At 41.7% G+C, this 24,738-nt stretch overlaps 1 protein-coding gene across 3 annotated transcripts in view; it reads left to right on the plus strand.

Moving 5' to 3' along the window:
- PPP1R13B (protein phosphatase 1 regulatory subunit 13B) overlaps nt 1-24,738 on the plus strand; it is a 79,810-nt gene that overhangs the window by 23,238 nt on the left and 31,834 nt on the right. For all 3 annotated transcript variants that reach the window (XM_084792428.1, XM_084792429.1, XM_084792430.1), the window contains exons 2-4: nt 10,190-10,337; nt 15,748-15,867; nt 21,235-21,311. In XM_084792428.1, coding sequence (XP_084648554.1) covers nt 10,190-10,337; nt 15,748-15,867; nt 21,235-21,311 — 345 coding nt within the window. The remainder of the gene's footprint in view (nt 1-10,189; nt 10,338-15,747; nt 15,868-21,234; nt 21,312-24,738) is intronic.

A 24,738-nucleotide genomic window follows, 5' to 3' on the forward strand; every position in this document is an offset into this window, starting at 1 on the left:
TCCCGCCACCTCCCCACCCCACCCCGCTCTCTCTCCACCCCACACACATCAGGCATACAAACAATAATAAATGATTTCCTGGGAAGACGTTGGATGGAAAGACAAACAGCATAGGCCAAGAAAGGGACAGCTTTAGGGACCTTGGCATGAGGGGTTACTAAGGCCCTCTATCTGTAGTGTATTCCTCTTTCTTAAAAAAAATCCACATATATGCCAATTAGTAAGGCTGTCAGAGCTTCCTTAGCAGTCTCCCCAGCTTCTTCCTCTTGCTGCACCTCTGGCACTGTCTTGAATTCTTACACTAGTTCATTACTAAGGGTTATTGTATCTGCTTGTTCCCCGTGGGTCTCTTCTCAGCAAAGCACCTGGAATGACCTGGGAAGTGTCTGTCAAAATGAGCTGGTCTTAGGACCTTCCCTGGCTTCCCATCAGCCTCTGGGAACAGCCTGGCATGTGTCTGGCTGCTCATCTCCTACTTTTCTCCCCTTAGTTTTCTGCTCCAGCAAAGTTGGACTCCATCGGGAGTCGTACTCTTGCCAGGCCTTCGTTTGTTCTGCCTTTACACTTTTTCCTTTGCGTGCTCTTCTTTCAGAGTGTTGTCAAGGCTCACTCTGTCACCTCCTTCAGTGAAGCATTTTGTTTTGGTGCGGAGTGGTCTTGTGTAGCCCAGGCTGGCTTTGAACTCCTTTTCCTCCTGCCTCTGTCTCCTGAGTGTTGGCATTATAGGAGCACACTACCATGCCTGGGCTCTGAGGTTTTCTCTAACCACCTTCTTCAGGACTGAACCCACTCCATTGCCCGTCTATTCGACTTGCTCTGTGCTTTTCCGTACCATCTGCTGTGCTGTGTGTGTTACTATGTCTTTCCTTCACCTTGACACAGCTGCATAAGGACCAGGGCCTTGTGCTAACTCATCAGTGCAGTCCCCAGCTCATAGTAGGCACTCATAACTGTGGTACAAAGAAGAATTTTTTGAGTGAGAAATGGCAAGAGGGACACACCACATAAAATAAGCATGCTGTCTGGAGCCGAGTCGCAGAGCAGAGGGATAAACTGACTGTGAAGGCATCTTGGTTGATGTCACCGGGATTGCTGTGAGGACCAAATACATGTGTGTTTTACAGGGACTCAGAAAATTGTTTACTTGTCACCTTTGTGTAAAAGAATGGCTGCTTGACTACCAATATTCAGTAGTTAACCATTCATGATACAGCTTGTTTGGAAGAACAGAAACCATGTAATAATATGAAAACCCATATATATTTTTATGTCTTACTAAGTTGGAATATAGAATTTTCTTTTTTAAAAGAATGGGGATAAAATTTCACAAATTGTACATGAATTTTTCTTGAACTCAAAACAATCTGCTTACCTGAGTGTGGGCTTAAGAGCATACACCACCATGCCTAGTCATCCATGGGATTCTAAGGACCTCAGAACTAGATCAGGCCCATATATTTTGCTTTGATTCTCAGCAACTTGGGAGCTTGAGACAGGAGTACAAGTTCAAGGCCTACTAGCCTACAGAGCAAGTTCAGGGCAGGCTAGGCGGCTTAGTGAGACATTGGCTTGCCGAGCATATGTAAGGTTCTAGGTTTAGCCCCCAGTACTGAATAGAAAGTATTCCTCAGAGTCGGAAGGTACCAAGGGCTTTACTCTCACATCTTTTATTCAGTGGGACATCTCTCTGAAGCAGCGTGGGCCATTGAGTGCATTCATTTTTATAGTTCCTCTCTACTCATGGCTGTTTATAGTCATACTTAAAATGTTTTTATCAGCTGGGTGTAGTGGCACACACCTTTAGTCCCAGCTCTCTGGAGGCAGAGGCAACCAGATCTCTGTGAGTACAAAGCAAGCCTGGTCTACAAAATGAGTCCAGGACAGCCAAGGCTACACAGAGAAACCCTGTCTCTTTAAAAAAAAAAAAAGTTCTTTATCAAGCTACAGACACATTATGTGCATGAAGTGAGTTCTTTCATTTAAAGAAGGTTGGCTTTCTGTTCCTATCAGATAACTTTTGTGTAAAACTCAGTGTACAGCTTCATGGAAACGAAGAACTTGCTAGTTTGCTTTTGAAGTGATCATGAATCCATGTTCGTGTTTTCAGAGCTACTCAAGCACAAACATGTCCTCTGGGTTAGCTCCTACTCTCTGGTTCTTTCTCTTGTGACTTTGGACAGGCTGGTCTGCCTGTAGAGTGGATGCCCCAGAAGCTGGCCTACAGACTATACTGCAGAGTTAGAAAAAGAATGCCTTCCCCTTCAATAAGCACAATAATAATAATAATAATAATAATAATAATAATAATAATAATAATAATAATAATAATAATAATAATGGCTTTTAATACTAATAAATGGCTAAATTGGCAAAAGTCCTTTGAGGTTTGTTGGTTGATTTTGGGTGGTTTTGGTTTTGGTTTTCCAAGACCTGGTTTCTGTAGCTCTGGCTGCCCTGGAACTAGCTCTGTAGACCAGGCTGGCCACAAACTCAGATTTGTCTGTCTCTGCCTCCCAAGTGCTGGGATTAAAAAGGCACGTACCACCATGCCTGGCCACAGTTGTTTTCTTGACCCTATTTATAGTTGCTATTGAAAGTTGGGAACACTGGCTACCTCTCATGGAACATACCTAATTAGGTGAAACTCTACCCATACCGCTTGTCGCAACAGTGTCGCCTGTCTTGTTTCATGAGGTGTCTTATCACGGTTCTGTCATGGTGCCTAGTATAGTTTATCAAGGCCTCCAGGTCATCTGCGTAGGCATTTTCCCTGGGCAAACAGACAGTCTCCAGGCACTGGCACTTGAGCTCCACACTGTACTCTTGCTTAGTTTCTTTTTTTTTTTTTTAAATCTTATTGTTTTTCATTTATTTTATGTGCATTGGTGTTTTGCCCTTATGTCTGTGTGAGGGTGTCTGATCTTGGCATTACAGACAGTTGTGAGCTGCCATGTGGGTGCTGGAAATTGAACCCGGGTCCTTTGGAAGAGCAGTCAGTACTCTTAACCGCCGAGCTATCTCTTCAGCTTGCTTAGTGTCTTATGATGAGGAATATTTCAAAATAATGGCTCACCCTTATAAAGTAAATTCAAAGTATTTTGGCCTTCAAGAGACAGTGTACACCTAAAAGACAGAGTTAACAGTCTCTTATAAAATAATGGAGGAGGTATTTTTGGGTTTACTATTCCTTTGGAAATTGTGCTGTGATTGTGTTGTGGATATACACCTGATTTTATGTAGAGTATTCTGTAAGGTTACTATTTTGGAAATTGTCTTTCTAGTTGTAGGCCTTCATGCCTGTTAAACATGCATTCCACCTTTGAACTATATCCTTAGCTTAATTGGCTCTGTTTTAAGCTTTATTTTCCTACTAGCAAAAGGATTTTTTATGTTTACAGACAGGACAAAATAGGATCTGTGTTACTATAAATTCATATTATCAGAAAAGAAGAAAATGCATACAAAGAAATAAATAATATAGTTTTTTACTTGAGAAAAAGTCTAGCTGTGTAGCCCAGACTGGCCTCACACTCAGTCTGAGACCTGATGATAGATAGATAGATAGATAGATAGATAGATAGATAGAGAGAGAGAGAGAGAGAGAGAGAGAGATAGTTTTGTTTTTAACTGTTGTTTTCAAGTCAGGGTTTCTCTGTGTAGCCCTGGCTGTCCTAGAACTTGCTCTGTAGACCAGCCTGGCCCCGAATTCAGAGAACCACCTGCCTCTGCACTTTAAAGGTGTGTGTTACCACTGCTCTGCAAGATTTATTTATTTGTTTTATATAAATATTTATGGGGCTGGAGAGATGGCTCAGAGGTTAAGTGCACTGGCGGCTCTTCCAAAGGTCCTGAGTTCAATTCCCAGCAACCACATTGTGGCTCACAGCCATCTACAATGAGATCTGATGCCCTCTTCTGGTGTGCAGGTGTACGTGTAGTTAGAATACTGTATACATAATAAATAAGTAAATAAATCTTAAAAAAATAAAAATAAATGTTTATGAATATGTCACATGAGTATGGGTATCCATGGAAGCCAGAAAAGAGGGCATTAGATCCCATGAAACTGGAGTTATAGGGAGTTGTGAGCTACCTTATGTGGGTTCTGGGAATTGAACCTGGGTCCTCTATAAGAGCAACAAATGCCCTAACCACTGAGCCATCTCTCCAGCCCCCTTTTGACTTTCTTCTTCTTCTGTTTGTTTATTTATTTTGTTTGTTTTTTGGGGCTTAGTTTTGGTTTTTTGAGACAGAGTTTCTCTGTGTAACCTTGGCTGTCCTAGAACTCTCTCTGTAGACCAGGCTGGCCTCAAAGCTCCAGAGATCCATCTACCTCTGGCTCTCAGGTGCTGGGATTAAAAGTGTGTACCACCACCCTGCCTCTTTTCATCTTCTTCTTTTTCTTTTCTTTTTTTGGTTTTTCAAGACAGGGTCTCTCTGTGTAGCGTTGGCTGTCCTGGACTCACTTTGTAGACCAGGCTGGCCTCGAACTCACAGCGATCTGCCTACCTCTGCCTCCCAAGTGCTGGGATTAAAGGCGTGCGCCACCACCGATCTTCTTAATGCTGTTTTATATTGTTTTGTTAAAAGGAGATGGCAGTCAGAGGGGACTAAAAGAGGAGAACAGGGAAGAGCATGAACATTCTTTTATGCAAAATATAGATATATATGTATATACTGTGTGTGTGTGCGCACAGGCACGCATGTATCATGAAAATGGGGTGGGGAACATTTTGGGGGTGGGAGCAGCAGAAGATGAGAAGAGGACAGAATAAGATAATGGGGTGAATAAGAAAAAAGCACACTATATATGAATGTAAATATTACAGTGAAACCCATTATTTTGTGCATTAACAAAAAAAAAAATTGCTCCTAATATACTGACTTCCCAGCTCCTTGACAGCCTAATGCTTAATTCTGTGGTCTAATGCTTTGCCCAAGTTCTGCTTCTGTAATATTCTTATGGGTAATGCCAGTAAAGTGATTGCCATTTCTCAACACTGGTGAGCAAGAGTATCACTAAGTTTTGGTCCCAGGTCATGGCTCATCTAGGTTTATGGAAAGCTGTGCACTCAGGTTTGGCTTTCCCACTTGGTTTTGGGTGACTCTCGTGTGGGGTGTGTTTTTAAATATGAAAGGATCTAGGTGGAGGAGATAGAGGGAAGCTGTTGCTGTTGTAGTATCAGGGATAATGTACACCACCAGATTTGCCAGTTCAGATTGGTGAGGTGAAACTTTTATAGGATAGAACGTGTGTATACATAAGTGATGAGTATTTTTTAGAGTGCCCTCAAACTCACTAAGTAGCCAAGGATGACCTTGAACTTCCGATCCTCCTACACCTACACTCAAGTGCTGGGATCACAGGTGTGCACCACCATACCTGGTATGGAATATATTTTTAATGTTCAATTATGAAATAAAATAAAAACATTGATTTTTAACTTAGTAAAAGTTGCTGTTGAGGACAACTTTAGAGCCCTTTAACAGACTAGACGCCACTCAAGTGTTTAAATACCCTTGCCCTCTCAACAGGTGAAATATGCACCTTTCAGGCTAAGGCTTTTATTTATTTTGAATTTTTTTATCACTCTATTAAGGACAATTCTTCCTTTGAAGCATGATCAGTTTCTAATTATAATTCTATCTTTGTTGTTGTTGTTGTTGTTTGAGACAGGGTTTCTCTGTGTAGCCTTGACTGTCCTAGACTTGCTTTGTAGACCAGGCTGGCCTCGAACTCACAGTGGTCCACCTGCCTCTGCTTCCTGAGTGCTGGGATTAAAGGCGTGAGCCACCACGCCAGGCTAATTCTATCTTTTTAAAAATTGAAATGCGTCTCCTGTAGCCTAGGCTAGACTCAAATTCTCAATATAGCTGGAGCCAGCCTACAACTCCTGATCCTTTTGCCTCAACTACCTGAGTGTATCACCTCATCTGACTTAACTGTTGTTTAGTATTATTTTTCTCCAAATGTGTGATTGCTCCCTGTTGCTGTTAGGCGCCACCTTGTGGGAGGAAGGAGTTTGTATAAAGGCATTCAGATGTCTAGATATGAGTCGGAGCCATTGCTCTAAAAGATTACATCCAGCGTCTACTGAGCTCCTGCTGAGGATTGAGAACCAGAAATAAAGGAGAGTCCTTTCCATCAGTGGCAGCAAATCCACACACAGCTAAGGAGAGCTTGAATGTCTCAAGGGTTTGTGCACTTCAAGGCCTTGAGGCTGGCCTCGAACTTACAGCAATCTGCCTGCCTCTGCCTCCCAAGTGCTGGGATTAAAGATCTCTTTAAGTTCGAGGCCAGCCTAGTCTACAAAGTGAGTCCAGGACAGCTGAGGTTGCTACACAGATATACAGTATATTGAAATACTAACTAACTAAATAAATAAAATGCCTGTTTTAAGTGAAGAGTTCAGTAATCTTTAGCAAATGTACAAAGCTATGGAACCATCACCACAATCTGTAATCATTTTAGGACATTCCTGTCACTGTTCAGTCCCAACTATAAGGCAACTGATCTTTTCACCTCAGTAGATATGACTGTTACGGACATAAACAAGATCGTATACTATGTGTGGGTTTTTTCTGTTGTTTTGTTGGTGGTGGTGTTGGTGTTGGTGGTTTCTGGCTTCTTCCACTTGTATAATGAGTTCAGAAGTCATTCATGAAAAGTCTGTTGTATGGAGGGCCACATTTTTAAAATTTACTATAATTTATTCAGATTGCATCTTGATTGTTATCCCCTCACTTGGGCCACATTTTTTTTTTATTGATAGTCAGTTGATAGACATTTGAGTTGTTTCTTCTTTGACTATTATGAATAAACAAGGCTGCCCCAAACATTTCTATAGAATGCTTTGCGTGGACAGATGTTGCTCCTTCAGGGGGATACTGAGAAGTGTATTGCTGGGCCATGTGGTTAATCTGAGCTTCATATTGTAAGAAACTGCTATGTTGTTGAGAATGGCTGCACCATTGTACATCTCCACCATTAGTGTCCTGTCTCTCCACGTTCTTGTTACTCTTGATTATAGATAAGTTCCTGTTTTCGTGTCTTTGCACATGTATGTTCTTGTGTGGGTTCACATGCCTATGTGTGTATGTGTTGAGTATGTTTGTGTGTGTGTGGGTGCATATGCCTGTGTATGTATGTGTGGGGAGGGGCCCCAGAGGATGTTCTTAAGGTGCCGTCCAATTTTTAAGGTTTTGTTTGTTTAAGACAGATTTCCCTATGAAGCCCTGGCAGACCTGGAACAAAGTAGTTTTGCCTCTGCCTTCAGAGTGAGTACAGTACTGGCATTAAAGCCGGGCACCATCATTCCTGGCCCATCCTGGTTTTTGAAACGTTGTTTGGACAGCAAGCCCCCGTTTTCCAGGAGTCATCACCACCCCAGTGTTGGGATTACAAGCATGCTATCATGCTTTGGTTATTTTATGTGGACTCTGGATATCAAATTCAAGTCCTTGTGCTTGCAAGGCAAACATTTTACTGACTGATCCATCTCCCCAGACCAGTCCCTACGTTTTAGAGGGTATGTATGTTTGAATGTGTTTGTTTATGTACACTCATGTATATGTGTGCCTATGTATGGAGACCAGAAGTCAACAACAGCATCTCCCTCCATTGCTCTTCTTACTTTTTGGAACAGGATCTTTCACTGATCCCGGAGTTGGTCCAATTTACTGGGCTGGCTGGCTAGTGAGCTCCAGGATCCTCCTGTCTCTACTTTTCCAGAGCTAAGAGAACAGGTGTATTCTGTTGCACATAGGCCTTGGTTTTTTATTTTGAGACAGAGTTTCATTATGTAGCTCTGATTGCCCTTAGACGTGCTATATAGATGGGACTGACCTCTAACTCACAGAGATCCATATGCCTCTGCCTACAGATGGCTGGGATTAAAGATGTGCACAGACATGACTATTCCCTCCCCCCTTGTTTCTAACCTTTAATGAGTGATTAATGAAAAAACTTTGGAAAGCTTTCTGGACAGTAGTTCTGAACCTGTGAGTTGTGACCTGTTTGGGGGTTGCAGATAAGATATCTTGTATATCAGATATTTACATTAGGATTTGTAACAGTAACAAAATTATAGTTATAAAGTAGCAACAAAATACTTTTATGGCTGGGGGTTACTACAATGGAGGAACAATATTAAGGGGTCATAGCATTAGAGGAGTTGAGAGCCACTCGATTAAAGGCTGCCTTTTGTTTAAATTGTACCCAAAGAGAATTGTCTTTTTAAACTTATTTTCAAAATTATTTTAAGCTCTTAAATCAAAGTGAATGAATCTTATTTTTAGATTAAAAAGAAAATAGGTCAGACAGCCTTTACTTTTTCAACTATGTTATGATGTATTTCTGTAATTAAGGCCAGTTATTTTTCTTTTGCTATGATGCTTTAGCTTATTTCTGGGCGCCAAGTTTGTTTGTTTGTTTGTTTTTAATGAATTGGATTTTTGTTTTTTGGGGTTTTTTTTTTTTCATTGATGTCAATCTTTATTTAATATATAAGACCTCCAAGCCAGAAGAGCATAAAATCATGGGGATAAGAAGACAAGGCCAGGCTGGAGGGATTGGTCAGTAGTTGCTTTTATTGTTTTGTTTTGGTTTTGGTTTTTTTGGTTTTGTCTTTTGAGACAGGGCTTCTCTGTGTAACAGCCTTGGCTGCCCTAGACTCTCTGTGTACACAAGACTGGCCTTGAATTCAAAGAGGTCCGCCTGCCTCTGCCTCTCAAGTGCTGGGCTTAAAGGCGTGTGCCACCACACCTGGCTGGATCTTTACTGTTTTGTTAGTAATTTTTAGGGGCTCTTTATAGATCCAGACTAGTCACTTATTTGTAACATGAGCTATAAAAATTTCCTCAATTTGTCTTTGCTCTATAAAATTCTTATATTTAATGTGCTTGAATAATTAATCTTCTCATGATTCTGTATTTGAATTACTAGAAAGGGCTTCTGTGCAGCACAGTTATACAAACATGTTTGCTTAGGCTTTGCTTCAGAGTGTTTTTCTTTTTGTTTAGCCTAGACTTTCTATGGTTTTATAAGTTATATATATGGTCAGGGCTGGAGCGGTGGCTTAGTGGTTAAGAATGCCTTGAAGTGGGGACTGGGCGTGGTGGCATACCTCTTTAATCCCAGCACTTGGGAGGCAGAGGCGGGCGGATCTCTGTGTGTTCTAGGCCAGCCTGGTCTACAAAGTGAGTCCAGGACAGTCAAGGCTACACAGAGAAACCCTGTAACAGAAAAAAAAAAAAAGGAAGGAAGGAAAAGAATGCTTGAGAGGGCCTGGGAGGACCTGGGTTTGAGTCCCAACACTGACATGGTGCCTCATAGCCATCCGTAACTCCAGTACCAGGAAAGCCCTCTTGTCACCAGACATCTGTGAGGTTTACATATATACATGCAGGTAAAGAATTTGTATACATAAAAATTAAATATTAATTTAAAATAAAAGAAAATTATTAATTTAGAAGTAACTTTTGCCAGTGGATGAGATAGAAAATGAATTAAGTTTTTTTTTTCCAGATGGGAAACATTCACTTATGACATAATCTTTTTCCCTACTTGGTTTTGAAGCACCGTGTCATTTAAACTTTCTCCTTTGAAATGGGTCTGATTATGAGATGTCATTTTGTCCTACTGATATCTTTGCATTGTAGGATTTATTTATTTATTTATTTTATTTGCATTGGGGGAGAGATGTTGCTGTAGGTGTGTATTTCCTGCTGTGCATGTATGGCGGTTAGAGGACTATTTTAGGGCGTCTGTTCTTCCATCATGTGGTCCCCTATATCACACTCAGGATTGAGCGTAGGTCACCACTGGTCTTGGCCTGTAACAGTGAGCCATCTTAGCAGCCTACAATATGACTTCTTTTAAATTTTATTTTATATGTATGGGTATATGAGTGGTCTGTTTATGTTTATCTATGTATTACACACATGCCTGGCGCCTGCAGAGGTCAAAAGAGGTCACTGAATCCCTTGGATCGGGAGTCATGGACAGTTGGAAGCTGACATGTGGGTGCTGGAAATCACACCCAGGTCCTACACAAGAAAAACAAGTACTCTTAACTACTGAGTTATCTCTCCAGCCCTGCACTGTGTCTGTTCTCTAGCATACACAGTTAAAATAGTAAGCTCTTTATATAAGGAATCTAAATTGTGGTTTTAATCTTTTCTCTTACAGATGATATTAACCGTGTTCTTGAGCAACAATGAACAGATTTTAACAGAAGTTCCTATAACACCAGAAACCACCTGTCGAGATGTCGTAGAATTCTGCAAGGAGCCTGGAGAGGGCAGTTGCCACCTGGCCGAAGTGTGGAGAGGAAGTGGTACGTTATGCCATCCGGTAGTGGCCACATACAGCTCAAGCTCAGCATGCTCAGTTGGAAGCATGCTGTGACTCCCAGTTACCTGTGGTAAAAGTAGTATAGTGGATGAGATTCTGTTACTTGTGACAAGTGGGATGGCTCAGTGGTGTGTGTGGGCTCATGTATCACAGTGGGCTTGTGAGGTCAGAGGACAATTTTAAAGAGTGAGTTCTGTCCTTCTATAATACAGATTCTGTGGATCAAATTCAAATCAGATTTGATGGCAAGCACCTTTACCAGCTGAGCCATCTCATTAGCCCATCAGCAACTATTTGTAATGGTTTTGGCGTTGGTGACTACTGTGTTGTTGTGGAACCTTACAAATGCTCAATATACACTCTACCACTAAGCTATACCTCAACTTCTGTTCAGCAACTCTTTTCCCTTCTAATAACATCAGGAAGGCAGCACGGATGTAAGTAGTAAGTCCCCTGCAAGTAGTGTTAACTGAGAATAGTAAAATCCTGGCCCTTATATTGAAAGACTTGTTAGCAAACAGGCAGAGAAAAATTCTCAAAGATAGTATGATAGCAGAATGCAGGGAATTCTGCAGAATTTACACCCTAAAGAAGAAATTTAACGAGGCCAGCCTGGTCTACAAAGTGAGTCCAGGATGGCTAAGGCTACACAGAGAAACCTTGTCTCAAAAGAAGAAGAAGAGGAGGAGGAGGAGGAGAAGAAGAAGAGGAAGAAGAAGAAATAATTTAAACTGGGTGTGTTGGTGTATGCCTGTATCCTATAATCCTAGTATTCGAGGAGGATAAGGAGGAGTTCAAGGCTTGTACATAGTGAGAGTGCACTTAGAAGGAAGAGGCAGGCAGATCTCTGTGAGTTTAAGGCTAGCCTGCTTTGCAAAGCAAGTCCAAGACAGTCAAGGCTACACAGAGAAACCCTGTTTCAAAAATAGATAGATAGATAGATAAAAAGAATGAAAGAAAGAAAGAAGTGGTTGAACTTAGAAAGGAGAAGGTATCAGACCAGCTTATGTAAGGCCCCAGTACCACAGAGAAGCTAGAAAGTAATTGAATTCTGAGAGAATTGTCAATTCAACCATATTGAGTTTCAGGTGATGAGATAGAAGTCCAAATGGAAATGTTTAAAGAACCCTTAGAGACAGGTATTATTTTAAAGTATGTTTTGTTCTTTGAAAGGTTCATGTTTTTAAGTGTAACTATTACTAGTTGTGTGTGTGCATGTGTCTGAATGGAAATGTGCACATGACTGCAGTGCCCACAGAGGCCAGAGGAGTGAAGTTCCTGGGGCTCAGCCATCCTCTAGCCCCAAATATTACTATTTTGACAGCTTTATTGAAATATCACTGACAAGCTCAGTGGCTAAAGATGGGTAGGAGAATCCTGTGAGCTCATTGGCCAGCCAGTCTAGCTAAAATGGTGAGTCCAAGTTCAGTGAGGAACCCTTTCTCAAAGTGAAGAATTACTGGGAAAGTCACCACATTGCCCTCTAGCTGCACGCGTGCACATAGGCCAGTTACTTCATCATGTTCAGTCTGCAGTCTCCTCATAATCAAATTCAGATAATCCCTCTTCTTGGGATATGAATATTGTTTTCCTTCTGAGATTTTTTATACTGAAGCACTGCACATGTTTTGGTTGATAGGGAGTTTCATAGTCTCACAGTGTTTACCTGGTCTGTTTTGTGAAGATACAAGAAAGTACCATCTTTGAAGCCAAAGCTTCATGTATGGATAAAAATATGGCCTATGATTCAGTTGTATGTGAAGCCAAGGGGTATGACTGAGGATATATAGGCCTACAGTTTAGTTTTTAGATATTTTTATTTTATGTGTTTTGCTTGCATGTATATATGTGCACTGTGTGCTTAGTGCCCTCAGCAGTCAGAAGAGGGCATCCCATCCCGAAACTGGAGTTTCACATGGTTATGAACACCATGCAGAGGCTGGGAACTGAGCTGTGTCTCTGCAAGAGCAGCCTGTGCTCTTAACCACTGAGCTACCTCTCCAGCCCTTAAGCCTTACAGTTTACAAAGGCCAGTGCTAACATTTTTAAAGTTTGTTTATGGATATATACGTGTGTGTGTGTGTGTGTGTGTGTGTGTGTATGTCTGTGTGTACACTCACTGCCTTTGAAACAAAAGATGTGGTGTGAAATTTACTTTTTTAATGTTCATTGAACTTGTGCTTGTTTTTTGATATACTTAATTCTGAGTTGAATTTGAGCTAAGCACACATGGATTTCATTTCATCCCAAGATAGGACCACAGCTATCCATACTCTTGGTTAAGTAAGGTAGATCTTGCTTACACATGGACGACAAATGGTTAAAAAATAAATTGTCATGTGTATTGTGTTGTAGACCTAGAATAACTTTATTTAAAAAGTAAGTGATTTGGGGCTGGAGTAATGGCCAGTGCAGCCCTTACCTTCTCTTGCAGAGGACACAGGTTCGGTTCCCAGCACACACACCTGTAATTCAGGTTTCAGTGGGTGCAACATCCCCTTTTGGCTACCAGGTACATGTGTAATAGTGCATATACATATATGCAGGCACAGATACACACACATAAAATATTTAAAATAAGTTAAATAAATAAGAAACAATTTAAAGTAAACTAAAGCCTAGAATGGTGTCTGCGTACCAGTAATCCCAGCACTTAGAAGGCTGAAGCAGAAAGATCATGAACTACAAAGTGACACACTGTCTCCTAAACCAAAACAGTAATAATGGTAATGATAAGAAGAAGAAATAATAACAGTGATGATGGAGCTAAATGACGATGGCCACCACTGCCCGCAAGAGAGGCCATCTTTGATGTAAACAGAGCTAATAGTCTTGAGAGTCCCAGAAACTGTCCAAAGAGGAATGAGACCCTTCCCAGAGTCACATACATTCAGATCTTAAGCTGATTCGTTGCTGTTTTAACATAAAACATGAAAAAATACCATCCCTGTGTTGGCACTCTCACAGCAGATGTGTTGTGCTGAAATTCCTGCCTCCTTAGCTGGGGGTCAGCCAGCCTCTAGGTGGGAGGCTCCTTTCCCTTCATATGTCCCTGTAATTTCCATCTTTCATACCTTCAAAGAGTCATCCTCATTTGATAGAAGAAAGGTCAAATAGGAAAAGAGATGCCCACTTAGTTCATTTTGTGAGACAAGTATAATTTCTACAATACAACTGAACAAGAGTACAAGGAAAGTGTAGGCTGACCTTAGCTTGAGTATTTTGAGGCAGTGTCTCATGTAGCCCAGATTAGGTTCCGATTTCCTGTGGAGCTGAGAATGACCTTGAACTTCTGATCCTCTTCCCCTTTTATCTTTCTTTTTCTTTTTCTTTTTCTTTTTAATTCACATTGTATCCCTTCACTCTTATCTTCCTGTTCCCACCCTCCCTCCCTCTTCACCTGTTGCCCTCCCCTAGACCTCTGACAGATGGGGTCCTCCTCCCCCACCATCTGACCAAAGCCCATCAGGTCTCATCCATATTGCCTGGATTCCCTTCCTCTGTGTTCCTGAAGGGCTTCCTTGTCAAGGGGAAGTGATCAAATCACAGGCACCAGAGTCAGAGGTAGTCCCCGCTCTTCCCCCAGCCCTTCCCTACATGGAGAATGAGCTGTCCATCAGATACGTCTGAGTAGGGGCTCTAGGTTTTCTGCTTGCAATGTCTTTGATTGGTGCATCGGTTTGTGCAGGCCCCCCTGGGTCCCGATCCACCAGCCTTGTAAATCCATCATATAAACAAACTAAATGGTGCTCCTCCCTGTACCTTAGTGCTGGTATCTCAGACATGTGCTGCCTGCGTAGTGTAGGGGTAGAGGCGGGGCTTTCCACAAGCTGGGCAGACATTATTCCAACTGAGCTACGTCTCCAGTCCCTTATTTTGATCATAGATGAGGAAATCCTAAATAAAATATCAGTTAATCCATTTCAACAGCAAGTTGAAAAGTTGTGGCATTATAAAAATCTGTTTATAAAGGATTCGCACTTGGTCCAAGCGAGACCTGTTGCCTGCATTGAAAATCAGGGTTATAATTTAATGACCAGTTGAGTAGGGTGGGTTTCTCCTATTCAATAAGTGACCCCTTTGAAAGCCTGTAGTAAAGCACACACTGGGCTCTGACTGTAGATGTGTGCACCTGTCAGAACCTAGAGGAAGAAGAAGTGTACACCTTAGTCTTACGCCCAAATGTGACCTGTAGAACATCAGACAAACCTAAAGCAACATAGTCCAGCAGAATACCTGCCAGTTCTTATGATTGTCATAGTCATTAAAAAAACTGTTATAGGCCAGAGAATTAGGACAATTAAATATGCCTTCATGGCTGAGATCCTGGGACAGAAGGCAGAGTTAATGAGAGGCTGGTGAAATCCAAATAAAGCCTGTAACTAACATTGGTCTGTCAGATCAACTGCTTGTTTTGACAGCTCTACATTAGGGAAGACTCAGGTAAAGGTACAGAGTATTGCTTTGGCAATTTTTTACTCATGTGAAATAAAAATGTTTTGAGATAGAGTATCTCATTAGGTAGCCCAGGCTATCCTTAAAGCTGGCTTCAAACTTGGCACCCTCCTGCCTTTTCCTCCCAAGTGATGGGATTACAGACATGGCTTGTGCCTATCTTTTTAGTAGTCTAAAATTATTATTTCAGAATATAAAATTTTTAACAAATGTGATACTGGAACTGGAGAGATTGCTCAGTAGTTAAGAATGCTTGCTGCTTTTGCAGAGGACCAAAATTCAGTTCCTAGCACTGTTAGGTTATTCAGAACAACTTCCTTTTAACTCCATCTCTAGAGGATCTTGTGTCCTCTTCTGGCCTCCATGAATGCCTGAATACACCTGCATGTACCTATACACAGACATTGACATGTATACATAACAAGAATCTTGCAAAAATAAGCATGTGTGTGTGTGTGAAACAGAAAACTTAAGTTGAATAAATGTGAGCTCAGAGCACAGTGCTAGAGTGCTTGCCTAGAACGTGCAAAAACTGAACCGCACGGGAATAAATCGCAATGCTTAAGGCCTGTATGGTGAGACCTAGAAACATCATTGAAGAACACAGGGTTTGTGAAGATAGAGAGGTGCAAGGTCAAGTTCATTGTTCCCTGTTGGATGCTAGAAATTTACTTCCATATGTATTATTGTTGTTTGTATGTTGCCTCATTGTCTTTCATTATTCATTCGTCCTACTTTTGTTCATTAAAGTAAAATGTGGTGCTTTTAATGTTCTTGAATTCCTGTGTGTGTGTGTGTGTGTGTGTGTGTGTGTGTGTGTGTGTGTGTATGAGAGAGAGAGGGAGACAGAAAGAGAGGGAAAGACAGAGACAGAAGGAGAGGCCTTTGATTGGTAGCAGTGCCCTTGTTTCTGGAGTAAACTGTAGCCTTCCTCCTAGAACGCCCCATCCCCTATGACCACATGATGTATGAGCACCTGCAGAAGTGGGGACCTCGCAGGGAAGAAGTGAAATTTTTTCTCCGACATGAGGATTCCCCAACTGAGAGCAGTGAACAAGGTAGATAAATGCTTTCTTCTTTATTCACTTGTTAACTTTTATCATACTAGTTAAATTTAGAAAAAAAGTCACAGATTTTCTTCCTTTACTCAAAATTGTTAGGAGAATGTATTCCATGTGCCTTTGACCCCTGCTATTGCAGATTAGAGGATGTCATAACCTGTAGGCAGCAGCTCTTGCTTCCTTTCAGGCAGTTGATAAGATGATGCACCCAAATATAATGTGCAAACATAAAATGTGTGAAGGGATTAATTTTAATAAATGCCATATAGGTCAGATAGCAAAGTTTAAAATAAAACCTTGAAATAATAAAGGAAAACATTATGAGACATATTTCTAATTTTAGAGTGGACCAGGCCTTTCTTGGAGTCACATCATACTACAAAAGCCAAGACTAGTTAGTGTGCTACTTAAAACAAAAACAAAGCCAGACATGATGGTACACATCTTTAATCTCAGCACCCAGAGGACCAGGCAGGTGGATCTCTGAGCTCCAGGCCAGCCAAGGCTACATAGTGAGTCCCTAAATTAAAAACAAAAACAAAGGGATAGGTATGTGGTAGCTCTTGGCCTGTAATACCAGCACTCAGGAGACAGACGCAGGTGGATCTCTGTAAGTTCAAGGCCAGCTTGGTCTATGAAATGAGTTCCAGGATAGCCAGGCCTATTATATAAAGAAACCCTGTCTCAAAAAAACAAAACAAAACAAAAACCTAAAGGGCTAGAGATGGCTCTGGTTAAGAGCACTGTCTGCTCTTCCAGAGGTCCTGAGTTCAGTTCTCAGTAAGTACATGCTGACTTCACAACCATCTATACTCTCTAATGCTCTCTTCTGGGATGCAGGTGTACATGCAGATACAGCACTTATATACATAAAATATTAAAAAAAACAAAACAAAAAACAAACAACAAAAAGAAAAGAAAAACTAATGGCAATAAGCATCCTGACAGCATGGATAACTACAGGGTGGGTATATTGTAATTTCCATGTAAGAAGCTTAGAGGTTTATAAAAATAAAATGGAGAAAATCAAAAGACCCTGTCTATAGATAGATAAATAAACCCATCTCTGCATACATACATATATACATGCATGTACGCATAAAAGCACAAAGCTGGGCTAGAAAGAGATGGCTCACCAGTTAATAGCACTGCCTGCTCTTGGAGAGGACCTGGATTTGCTTCTGAGCACCTACATGGTGGTTCACAACCGTCTCTTAACTTCAATTCCAGGGGATCGGATGCCTTCTTCTGACCTCCTTAGGCACGAAGCATGTACATAGTATACATATACACATGTAGGCAAAACACACATAAAATAAATACATCTTTTTAAAAAATCGCAAGGCCTTTCAACCCAACAGTCTTCCTGTAGAAGTTCTACACTCAACTTTTTCTCAACCCGTACGAAATGAGGAGCACCCAGTGTTCCTACCATGTACTACTACTATCAGTAAAGTAAAGCACATGGTAAGTGCTCTGCAGCCTAGATGCTGAAGAAACCCTGTGCCCTGGCCTGGAAACGTGTTCAGTAGAGGACGTCTGATGCCAAGATGCACACACCATACTGGTGCTGCCTTTTGTGTGGCTCAGACGAGAGTGACTGCATTGGCACACATGCTTGTCTGTGGGTGAAGCAGCTTTGAAAGGACATGTGAAAAGATGGACATGGTAGCCTGGGCAGAAGGGAACAGATATGGCTGCAGGACAGAAAGGGGTTGGTGTTAATTGTAGACCTTTCTGTTTCTTTTGAATTTTGAACTCTAGACATACACACATTTTTTAAGCTAAAATTTGCAGAAAACAAAGGAGTTTTTTTTCTGATACATAAACATTTCAAGTTTCAAGATTTTTATTATATTAACAGTGATTGTGGATGACTTTGGTATTGATTATAAAATAAACTCAAAAGGAAATCATTTTATAAAGAAGGATTTCTTTACTGCAAGTTGCGCTCCTTTATATATTCATTAAGTGACTCATTCGTTGAGGCAGGTTTCCTCTACTGGCCCCTGCCTATACTGGAACCTCTCTATAGACCAGGCTGGCCATCCAAGTGCTGGGATTAAAGGCATGTGCCACCAGATGCTGCTCTTCTTTTTTTGTTTGTTTGTCTTGTTTTGTTTTTCGAGACAGGGTTTCTCTATGTATCCTTGGCTGTCCTGGACTCACTTTGTAGACCACGCTGGCCTCAAAGTCTCAGAGATCCGGCCTGCCTCTGCCTCCCAAGTGCTGGAATTAAAGGCATGCACCACCACTGCCTGGCTGCCCTTCTTTATTTGTATTTTATATTAAAGGGACTTTCTCCTGCTAGCTTAGCTAGAATTTGTTGTAAAATCATGTTTCTTTTTTATTTTCTTTGTTTTCTGTTTTTTGAGACAAGGTCTCACTCTGTAGCCATGACTGGCCTGGGACTCAATATGTAGACCAGGCTGGCCTCAAACTCATAGAGATCTGCCTGCGCTGCCTCTGAGTAGTAGAATTTAAGGCAGGTACCACCATGCCTGGCAGTTAAAACACACTGTTTTTATATGTATGGGTATTTTGCCTGCATGTATGTTGGTGTACTACATCTATGCCTCATGTTTTCTATACCAGGAGAGTGTCAGATGCCCTGGGACTTGTAGTTACAGAGAGCTGTGAGCCACCATGTAGGTGCTGGGAAATTGAATCCAGGGTCTCCAGGAGAACAGCCAGTGTTCATAACCACATAGCCTTCTCTCCAGCCTCAGCTAAAATACTTTTGATAACAAATCAATTTCATGCTTGGCTATAAATTTCATGAGAGAGGAGGGAGGGAGAGAAATTAAAAGAAGCAATACATGAAAAGACTGATTGGGGCTGGAGAGATGGCTCAGAGGTTAAGGGCACTGACTACTCCTCCAAAGGTCCTGAGTTCAATTCCCAGTAACCACATGTGGCTCACAACCATCTATAATGAGATCTGATTCCCTCTTCTGGCCTGCAGGTGTACATGCAGGCAGAACACTATGCATAATAAATATTTTGAAAAAAAAGAAAAGACTGATTGTAAAACATTTTTAACACCGGGCGTGGTGATGCACACCTTTAATCCCAGCACTCAGAAGGCAGAAGCAGGTGGATCACTGTGAGTTTGAGGCCATCCTGGTCTACAAAGTGAGTCCAGGACAGCTAAGGCTACACAGAGAAAACCTGTCTTGAAAAACCAAACAAACAAACAAACAAACAAACAAAACCCAAAAAATTAAAATAAAAATTTTTTAACTATACTAAGTCCTGGATTTCTTTTCCTGGTATTTTACACTTGTGTTCAATAAATATACAATTAAGTTGGTAGTTGTATTTGTTATTTCTCATTACTGTGGAAAAAATTAGCCAAAAACCAAAGAGATGACCTAACAGTTAAAAATTCATACACACGCAATACACACACACACACACGTAACACACACACACACACACACACACACACACACACACACACACGAAATTTTGAAAAAACAATTTTTTATTTTTTATTTTTGGTAAAAAGACAAAAATCTTTCGGGGGCTGGAGAGCCATTTCAGTGGTTAAGGGCACATATTCCTTTTACAGAGGACTTGAGTTCAGTTCCCAGCACCCAGCCAACAACTGCCTGTAACTCCGGTACCAGGGAGTCCAGTGCCCTCTTACAGCCTCCATGAGTACTGCTCTCATGCATAAACCCACACACAGACACATATATATACAATCAAAAGTAAAGAGTGTGTGATGGCACATACTTCTAACCCCAGCACTTAGAAAGCAAAAGGAGAGAAGGAGGATCCCTATGAGCAAGTTCCAGGCCAGCCAAGGCTAGAGCAACACTTTAGCTTAAAAAAAAAAAAAAAGATGATGTTACTATTTGGAATATACCCAGAAGATGCTCCAGCACACCACAAGGACATATGCTCAACCATGTTCATAGCGGCCTTATTCATAATAGCCAGAACATGGAAACAGCCTAAGTGTCCTTCAGTAGAAGAATGGATAAAGAAACTGTGGTACATTTACACTGTGGAATACTACTCAGCTATTAAAAACAAGGAATTCTTGAAATTTGTGGACAAATGGATTGAACTAGAAATGATCATAATGAGTGAGTTAACCCAGAAGCAGAAAAAGTCAAATGGTATATACTCACTTATATCTGGACACTAGCCCAAGGGGCATGTCCCATGAAAGTCTTCACTTACCAGGAAAGTGGGACAGAGGAGAGGACATCCTATTGGGACTCTAGATGAGAGAAGCATGGGAGAATGAGGAAATAGAAAGATCCAGAGGGCCCTAGAAACTTACAAGAAGAACATTATGATGGGCGGATCTGGGCCCAGGGGTCCTGCTCAAACTAAGGCACCAGCCAAGGACAATATGTGCAGTAAACTTCGAATCCCTACCCAGATCTAGCCAATGGATAGGACATTCTCCACAGTTGAGTGGAGAGTGGGGACTGACTTTCACATGAACTCTGGTGCCCCATATTTGACCATGTCCCCTGGATGGGGAGGCCTGGTGACACTCAGAGGAAGGATAGCAGACTACCAAGAAGAGACTTGATACCCTATGAGCATATACAGGGGGAGGAGGTCCCCCTCAGTCACAGTCATAGGGGAGGAGAGTAGGGGGAAAGCAGGAGGGAGGGAAGAATGGGAGGATACAAGGGATGGGATAACCATTGAGATGTAATATGAATAAATTAATAATATACATAATATTTTTTAAAATCTGGAAATAAGTTCGGTACTCATCCATGAAACTCTCAAAAAGTGTAAACTAAAAAATCTAGACGCTCAGCCAGATGCGGCTGGTGGCCCACACCTTTAAGCAGAGAAAGGAGGATCTCTGTGAGTTCAAGGCCAGCCAATGCTACACAGAGAAACCCTGTCTCAAAAAAAAAAAATCTAGAAGCTCTAGGAAGATGACTGACAAAGTTTCTTTTGGCTCACAGTGTAAGAAGATGTGCTGTCTGCTCTTGTGGGTGGCTCTGCACCTCTGGTGTGAGGCAGGAGTGAGGCACACGCAGGGAGCAGAGCAGGGAGCATCCTCCAGCATGGCACAGAGCCACACATATTTGGGCGTGTCTTCCCACCATAGTTAAGCCTTCCTGGAAACCCCCTTCATAGACACACACACAGATGTGTTTTCAGGGGGTTTCTTGTTTGTTTTTCAAGACAGGGTTTCCCTGTGTAGCCCTGGACTCCCTTTGCAGACCAGGCTGGCCTCAAACACACAGAGATCCACCTACTTCTGCCTCCCAAGTGCTGGGATTAATGATATACGCACTCAGGCTCCGCTTCATGGGGCTTCTTAATGCAGTTAACTATGGCTGAGCTGTCACCGTGGGCGTTTTCCTCTCCTCTCTTTAGGTGGCCGTCAGACCCAAGAGCAGAGAACTCAGAGAAATGTAACAAATGCACCTGGAGAAAAGCGCACTGAAAATGGGGTAAGTCATGTGAACTAAACTGAATTGTTTGGTAAGTGTGAGAATTGCTTGCATGTGTATGCAGGTGTATTCATGAGCCTGTAGAGGTCAGAGGACAACTGCAATGTTGTCTCTCAGAACCTGCCCATCTTGGTTTTGAGATATGGTCTCTAACTGCCTGGAACTTTCCAAGTAGGCTGGGCTGAGCAGTCAGTGAGCACAGGGTCTGCCAGGGTCTGCCCTCCCAGCACCAAAACAAAGACTTGAGCAGACAAGCCGCCTTCATCTCTTCAGTGTTAGGCCTGAAGAACAACATGGGTGGACGGTTAACAAGTCTGAGCAGTTGACTGTTGTTTTTAATTATTTATATTATCTGTATTATCTGTAGGCCCAGCTAGCAATCAATTAAGACACAGACGCTTGTTATATTTTAAAATAGCCTTAGTTAACTTGGGGCAGGGCAGACAATAATCCTCTAAACTACCTCCCATAGTGGGGCAGGTATGTGATACCTGCCCCAATCTCATGCCATCTGCTTCTGATAACTTCTATCAAGTTACCTCCCATCCATAATCCCAGATACTTGATAATGTTCTTCATCTGGGCTGAATCTCCATCCACATCAGCCACATGCTTCTCCTCCAGCTAACCCATGGCTGCCTTCCTCTCTTCCCTTCTGGGGACCCTCTTCTTCTCTGGTCTTTCTTCTCTTCCCAGAATTCCTTTTTCTCTCTAAGCCCGGGAACCTTAGGCACACCTATTTTCTCTGCCGTGCCCAGGTGGGATGGGTTTTTATTAATCAAACGGTGGGTCACAGAGACAGCAAGCAGTAATTAGCATCAAAATACATCAGACCATCCCCCAACAGTTGCCAGTGAGAGAAGGGGCTCGTTCAGTGCCCAGTGTAGCACTGGAGAGTAGGTCCAGGAGAAGTGGAAGCTTTCCTTTTTAGGAATACTGGTGTGCATGGAAAGGACAAGGAGATAGAGAAAATTTCAACCTGAGCTTTTTTGGAAATTCTAGTTATGACTTTTAAAAATAGCTTTAAGACTAGAGATTAGTTTATTACTCACTCTGAAACTAACTAGACATCTGACCTTGGCAAATGGGTGACCTTCTTAGATCTGGCAAGAACATGGAGTCCAGAGGGAGATGGGCTACACACTGGCTACATCTGCCACTCAACTTCCCAGCTTACTACTCAAGTGCTTTCTTGCTGTTTTTCCTTTGTGAATGTACAGTTGCTTATTCAGAATGTTTCAGATTAGAAATAGTTGTATAGTCCTCATTGATTGAATATCCCCAATCCTACAATAAGGTTAGAACTCTGGAAAGTATTGGATTTTGAACTTTTGGATAGGAGGGGCCTAATCTGAATTGCCACTGACACCTCCTCCTCCTCCTCTTCTTAAGACTTTTTATTATATATTATTATATTTCTAATATATCATATATAACTTTATATTAACAACACATATATTAATATAAATACCATATATAATATATTATTTGCCTGTGTGTATGTATGTATGTACACATGTGTATGACTAGTGCCCATGGAAGCCAGTAGAGGGTTTTGGATCCTCTCCCCTCTCCTCTCCTCTCCTCTCCTCTCCTCTCCTCTCCTCCCTTTGTTTCTGCCTGTCTCTCTCTCATTCATCCTTACCCTACTTTTGTGACAAGGCCTTACTGTATCCTTGTACTGTACCATATCAAACTTGCTATATAGCCAAGAACGACCTTCACCTCCTCATCTTCCTGCCTTCACCTCCTGAGTATTACAGGTCTTACAACTTGTACCACACCTGGCATCTCTCACTCTAAGATTTCCTGACACAGCTAGATGTGGCAGCACATGCATGTATTTCAAGCACCTGGGAAAAGAAGGAAGATTGCTGTGAGTTCAAGGTCATCCTTGGGTATATAGTGAAGTTCTACCTTAGGCTATGTAGTGAGACCCTGTCTCAATATGGATGGATGGGTATGTGGGTGAGTGCATGGGTAGATGGATGGATGGAGGATGGATAAATGGGTGGATGGATGGGTGGATGCTTGGTGGGATTTGTGATTGTGTAAATGTGGTGGGATCTAAAACAGTATGTATGTGACTGTTCCTGTATCTAGCTGGCAACATAACCTCCAGGACACAGGTATACACCACAGTAGGAGTTCAGAATTAATAGCACAGTTTTGAGACTCCTTTGATTTTTTTTTTTTTTTACATTTGTGTATATGCACTCACATACTTGTTCATTTATGTGCTACAAGAATATGTAGAGGCCAGAGGAGAACTTGGGGGCTCAGTTCTATGCTTCCACTTTGTGTGTGGGTCTCAGGGACTGAACTCAGGTTGTCAGTCTTGGTGACAAGAGTTCTTACCTCAGGGATGGTAATGTAAGGTGAATGGCAGGTAGAGGCTCAGAAGAGCTGTATTCCTGTGTATTATAAAGGGAGAAGGCTAGCTCTATAGGTATGTGATCTCTTCTTCCTTGATAAAGTTGTTTATGTTAAGAGCAACAAAACTTAGACCTGAAACTAAAATTAAAAGTGTGTTTATGGGGCTGGAGTGATGGCTCAGCAGCTAAGAGCACTGGCTGCTTTCCCAGAGTGCCCAGGTTCAATTCCTAGCACCCACATGGAGTCTAACAGTCATCTGTAACTCCAGTTCTTGGGAATCAATCCACCCCTCTCTTCTGGCTTCTAAGGAACTACATTGATGTGGTGCACAAGCATACAGGCAGACAAAACACTCAGACATATAAAATAAAATAAATAAACCTTTTAAAAAATTGTGTCTATACCTATTATAAGAGCTTATAATTAGAAGGAAGTCAAGAGATCCTGTCTAGAGGACTAACTGCTAAACGTATCACATCAAAGATCATTTAGCATATTTTATAGCATACACACCTGCTTTTTAATCCTATAATGCATTGCCTTGTAAAGTACTTTAATGTCTTCAAAGCACTTTTACATTCATTTTTAAATTAACAAGATATTAGAAAAGAAATATTTTCCCCATAATTTCTGTGTCTGTCTGGATAGAACAACTGCATATTAAATGCTCTGCTGGTGAACGGAGACAAGAAAGCAGATCAAATAGCAACTGTGAGGGAGAAAAGGTGCGTGTGGGTTGGAGTGAGACAGGATGCTGCGCTCTCGTGAGTCATGCCCGGGGGCAGCTGCTCAAGCAAGGGCTGGGGAAGTTCTGCTCTCTACAAACTGCAAGTCAACAAGATCGGCCGGGCTAGGTGGTGGCTTGACTGTGCAGCAGAGATCTTAGTGTGCTCTCTGTGGGGTGTCCTGTGTGGGGTTCCAAACGCCGTGGGTTCTTTGATTTGATACAAGTGCTCACGGGTATGATTTACTATTTTGAAAGGACACAGTCCACCAAAAAGTATGTTCTTTAGTAGAGTCCAGGAAGCTCTTTGTCCTGTTTACTCAATCT

The sequence above is a fragment of the Acomys minous genome (assembly GCF_964271855.1).
Source record: "Acomys minous genome assembly, chromosome: 8".
NCBI lineage: Eukaryota > Metazoa > Chordata > Mammalia > Rodentia > Muridae > Acomys > Acomys minous.